Below are 5,520 nucleotides of genomic sequence, written 5' to 3'. Positions count from 1 at the left end.
TGAACCCTAAAAATACTCTTCTAGGACTCCATGACAGCTACTGAAAATGCCGCTTTTTTTTCCATCCTGAAAAAAAGTCAGAATTTGTTGACCTGAATTACAGATCTCTTGGTTATTGGATCCTTAAAATCACTCCCCTTCTTCTGCATCAAGGCAGGACTGCTCCTAATTTCTCTTGTATTTTGGGATCCTGAGAAAAGAGACTGTGCTATTTCCTGCCGCCTCCTGTGTTCTCCTGCAAGAGAAAATGCCTCCCATCTCTGTTCTCTGGCTTTTATTGAAGGTCTGTGGCAAAGGAGAAAAAGCAGGGGCCTTGGAGTTGGAAAGATTTGGGGTCAATTCCTACATTTACCACATTCTAGCTACAAAACCCTGGACAGATTATGAATTTCTCTGATCTGTAAAATTGGAATAAAAATGATAATTCTCATGGCTATTGATTTGATAGATAATGTAGCACACAGCAGGTGTTAAATACACTTTCGTTCCTGTCCTCTTTCTTCACCTGCCCCCAGTATTACACTGCTCCCTTCAGTACAATTTCATATGAATGGATTTTATAAGCCAGGGGTGGGGAACCATTTTCCACCAAGGGCCATTTGGATATTTATAACACCATTTGCAGGCCATACATAATTATCAACTTAAAAATTAGCCCGCTCTATTTGGTCAAACATTTAATTAACTCAGCCCTAATGCCTTGGCAGGGCCAGACCAAATGATTTCACAGCCCGGATGTTCCCCACCCCTGTTATAAGCTGAGTCTCAGTGTGAAAACACATCTCAGGTTCAAACAGGACCTAGCTTAGCAAGGTCTCAGAGACATTGTGGGAAAACAATGGTTAGTGATTATTCCTATCTCCCACACCTGCAACCCTGGCCACACTTTATATTTCTAAGCTAAGGTCTACCCTCCCCATCAAGCCCCTGCTTTGGGGTTTGAAAATGTAAAGAGAAAAAAAAAGGAGTAGGAAGAAGGAAGTAGAGCAGAGGAGAGGAGGAGACACAAGCGGAAAAAGGAGGACAGCAGGGTGTGGGTAGCAGTTCAGATCAAGGGCACAGTACGTAGGAAGGTAGGCACAGTCTCTGCACTACTGACAAGCTCTGTGACCTTACATAAGCTCCTTCCTTAGCCTGAGTTCCCTCACTTGAAAATAAAATCTATATCACACAGCAAAGGAAACCATCAACAAAATGAAAAGGGAAACCACCGCACGGGAGAACATATTCACTGACACATCTAATAAGGAGTTTATAAGTTTAAAGAACTTATAGAACTCAACACACACAAAAAAAATCCAATTAAAAAACGGGCAAAGGACCTAAATTGACACTTCTCCAAAGAGAACATACAGATGGTCAACAGACATCTGAAAAGATGCTCAACATCACTAATCATCAGAGAAATGCAATTAAAACCACAATGAGATATCACCTCACACCTGTCAGAATGGCTATCATCAATAAATCAACAAACAACAAGTGTTGTCGAGGATGGGGAGAAAAGGGAGCTCTCATGCACTGCTGGTGGGAATGCAGACTGGTGCAGCCACTGTGGAAAACAATATGGAGGCTCCTCAAAAACTTCAAAATGGAACTGCCTTATGACCCAGCAATTCCACTTCTGGGAATTTATCCAAAGAAGCCTGAAACACTAATTCGAAAGAGTAAACACACCCCTATGTTCATTGCAGTGTTATTTACAAAGCCAAGATATGGAAGCAGCCCATGTGCCCATCAGTAGATGAGTGGATAAAAATGCTGTGAAACATTTGCACAATGGAATACTACTTGGCTGTTACAAGGAAGAAAAGCTTACCCTTTGTGACTGCATGGATGGGCCCGGAGAACATTATGCTAAGTGAAATAAACCAGTCAGAGAAAGACAAGGACCATATGATTTCACTCATGTGGAATTTAATGAACAAACTGAACTAACAAGAAAAATAGATACAAGCTCATAGATAGAGAGCAGGCAGATAACTTGGGTGTGAGGGGAGATTGAGGGAGGTATGGAGGGATTGAGCAAAAAAGAAAAAAAAGAGTAAGAATTCATGGACACAGACAATAGTGTGCTGATGGTGGGGGAGGGCGTGGGTGGGTGGAAGTGTAAGAAGGTATGGGGGGATACATGTTAATGGAAAAAACAAATAAAGAAAAAAAACTGTATCATAAGATTACCATGAGGATTGCGTGCAATGATATATGTGTCTGGCAAGTAGTGGGTACCCAATTAAAAAAGGTACTAGCTAGCCCTGACTGGTTTGGCTCAGTGGATAGTGCATCGGCCTGGAGACTGAAAGGTCCTGGGTTCGATTCCAGGCAAGGGCATGTACCTCGGTTGCGGGCACATCCCCAGTAGCAGGTGCAGGAGGCAGCTGATCGATGTTCCTCTCTCATCGATGTTTCTAACTCTCTATCCCTCTCCCTTCCTCTCTGAAAAAGTCAATAAAATATAATTTTTAAAAAAGTACTAGCTAACATACTAGTACTTGTCAATACTAAGTAACAAAAAAGAAGGGAAGAAAAGGAAGGAATCTTGAATTCACACTGGAATCATAAGGAGTTTTAGGGCCTTTGAGCCCAACTGCATAATTTTATAGACGAGGCTACCCAGGGCCAGGGATGTAGTGATTTGCACAAGCCCACATGGCTCTGGAGCAGCAGAATCTGGCCTAGAATCTGAGCCTCCTGGCTCCATGTATAGAAGGTGGGAGATGCAGCTAGAAAGGGCTCCTGGAAGCCATGGTCACCCTTTCAGGAGTGGCCTTTCCATGGAGAGTGACCTAGGCCACCCCCTCCCTGTACAGACAGCACCCCCTCAGCCCTCGTAGGGAGCATGACTTTGGTTCATTCATGCTCCATTCTATCTTCTGCAGGCTCATAATTAAAAGAGAATACACATGCCTTTGGTTTCTGAGACCATTATTAAGCATGGGGTGAGCCACCAGCAAGCAGACAACCAGGCAGGAAAACCTGGATTAAAGCTAATCCCCTGCTTCACAGACACTAGTCAGAGAGCGGCTGTGGTCCCATGGAGAGGAAGCAGAGTCGGTGTCAGGGAGCTCGCCAGCCCTGCATCTGCCTGGGGAATCTCCATTTAGAAAACATCATCTTTTTATGTTTTTTTTCCGATAGGCGCTGCAACGATTTGCATTCATTCCCACCGAGTGTCAGGAAGCCTGTGAAGTAGTAATAACCAGGCTTCCTAATGCATTCTAAATTTCAAAAATCAACTTAATTAAGTGGGGTTAATTTTTTTCTCCTGAGCAGCAATCAAACTTTAATTAATACTCCATTAAAATGAATTCCTGGGGGAGCGCAAGCATGCATGTACCTAATGAATTTCTCTGCCAAGGGTGTTATTATAGAAGATGCTAAATGTGCCTCCTCGCTGGCCACTTACTCAATTTCAGAGTGCCTGTGCTAGTCAGAAACGTAAAGCAATCGCAGGTTTGCAACCCTCCTCTCTATGGGCCCCTCTGCCCTGCTGACAACATAGCATCGCCCACCCTCCCCTCTCCTGTCTCCATGTCCTGCAAGACTGGGCCAGACGTAAGCCTAGCTAACTTCCTCCTGTGTGGAGGGTCCCCCAGTCTCCTTCCCTCACTGGCTGTCACTCTACCCTCAGGCAAGGTGAGGACCAACTCCTTTAGCATTCCCCTGTGGCAGAGCTCATTATAAAGATTTAACCTTCTGTTTTTAAAAAATAAAATAACATTGAGCACATTTGCAAACTCTGTTTCTTGCAGGCAGCAAAGATGATCCAAGTTCTGCGGGACTCTAATTTCTGACAGGCACAGCACCAGGAGCAACGGGGTGTGGGGTGGAAAGGGAGGCTCCATCCTCTTATATTTCTCCCTATAGTGACTATTTCTATACCAGGGATTCCCCAATATCTCCCGCTCCAGCAGACTCTGGAAACCACTGGTCTCTGTGGCTCCCTCCTCGCTGGAGATGAGGAGGAAATTTTGCCTCATACTGTTTGTGAGCTACATACAGGTTATCAGTAGCGAGGTGTTCATATCGTCAACATCAGGAGGCTGGGAACTCCAGACCACCGGGACCCTGGGCACAGCTGGAGGGTCATGATGCCGGGAAACAGACGTGACCCTTGCCAGAACAAGTCGACCCAGGCGATGCCCCTGCTCCGCCGGCTCTTACCTCTTTGGTGTGCGTGTGGAAAGAGACAGACATGTCCAGCAGAAGCTTCCGCTGCTCCACCCTGCGCACGAAGTCCTGAATGCGCACCTCCAGGTGCCGCGCCGCCTTGTAGATCTCCTCGGGGTCACATTCCCCGGTCTGTGCCAGCTGTTCCGCCGCTTCTAGGAGCTTGTCTGCATTGGTGTATGTATTCTGCCGGCAGCAACAGCGAGAGAAAGTCAACTTGCAGTCGCGAAGGGAGCTTTGCGCCTTCCCCCAGCCCACCCGGGGCTGCCCAGAGCTGGAGCGCAAGGCGTGGGCGCTGAGCCGACAGCTCCCTGATCTGGCGCGGAGGAGCTGAGCGGGGAGCCTGCCTGCTGCCTCCCACCAAGCTAGCAGCCTGCCTGGCAGCCTGGCACATAAGCGGGCACTAGCTAGGAGCCTCCTCGGTCCCTGGGATTTCTCAGAGGAGGGCTGCCCTGGAAAGAAGCGAGGAGACATGCTAGAGTCCCCATTCCCCATCCGCTCCTTGGCCCACCCCCGACCCTTGTGAAGATCCATCATTGCCCTCGCATCCCAGGCTGTAACTGTCTGAGTCGGAAATACCTCATGCACCAAGATCGTCTGGGTTTCTAGTGCGAACACCAGGGAAAAAAATAACTGGGAGACTTGCTCGACTTTTCCCTCGCGTTCCTTGTGACTCCTAGTGTTTATCTTTTGAAATGGAGCTATCTCTTAGGAGGGGAAGGGGTCAGGGACTCAGGGAGCTGACAGAATGAGGCAGCCACAGCCCAAGTGAGACTATGCAGGCTATTCCCTCCGTGCCCAGGGCTTAATGCTTGCAGGAAGGTTGGGGCAGCGTCTGGTGATGTTTGTTTATTATAAGCTACTGCATGCACACCCCCATTCACACACACACACACACACACACTCCTCCAACCCCTGTCTGTACATACCATGGTATTCCCCAGAACACTCTAAAAGTCAGCAATTTATAGTTATTATTTGTTAGGATGTAATAGTTACTGCATATATGCCATGGCTACAACTTTTCCTTAGCAGGCTGCCCTTTTAAAAAGATGGGATAGTCACCAATTTAGAGCTAATGAATCAGGCGTCCATTGTATTTCTAAATATCCCTACAGTCACAAAACATCCTAGGGCAGTGGTTCTCAACCTTCTGGCCCTTTAAATACAGTTCCTCATGTTGTGACCCAACCATAAAATTATTTTCGTTGCTACTTCATAATTGTAATGTTGCTACTGTTATGAATCATAATGTAAATATCTGATATGCAGGATGGTCTTAGGTGACCCCTGTGAAAGTTTGACTGCCAAAGGGGTTGCGAACCACAGGTTGAGAACCGCTGTCCTAGA

At 46.6% G+C, this 5,520-nt stretch overlaps 1 protein-coding gene across 1 annotated transcript in view; it reads right to left on the bottom strand.

The window, feature by feature from the left end:
• Nucleotides 1-4,706, bottom strand: part of LOC102754027 (kalirin-like) — a 131,497-nt gene extending 126,791 nt beyond the window's left edge. Inside the window, exon 1 of the mRNA XM_006775021.2 lies at nt 4,165-4,706. Within this exon, the coding sequence (XP_006775084.1) occupies nt 4,165-4,704 (540 nt within the window). The 5' untranslated portion in view covers nt 4,705-4,706. The remainder of the gene's footprint in view (nt 1-4,164) is intronic.
• Nucleotides 4,707-5,520: the final 814 nt, after the last annotated feature.

Source organism: Myotis davidii, unplaced genomic scaffold (assembly GCF_000327345.1).
Source record: "Myotis davidii unplaced genomic scaffold, ASM32734v1 scaffold9, whole genome shotgun sequence".
NCBI lineage: Eukaryota > Metazoa > Chordata > Mammalia > Chiroptera > Vespertilionidae > Myotis > Myotis davidii.
The sequence above is the reverse complement of the archived record's forward strand: the minus strand, read 5'-3'. Positions and strand labels throughout refer to the sequence as shown.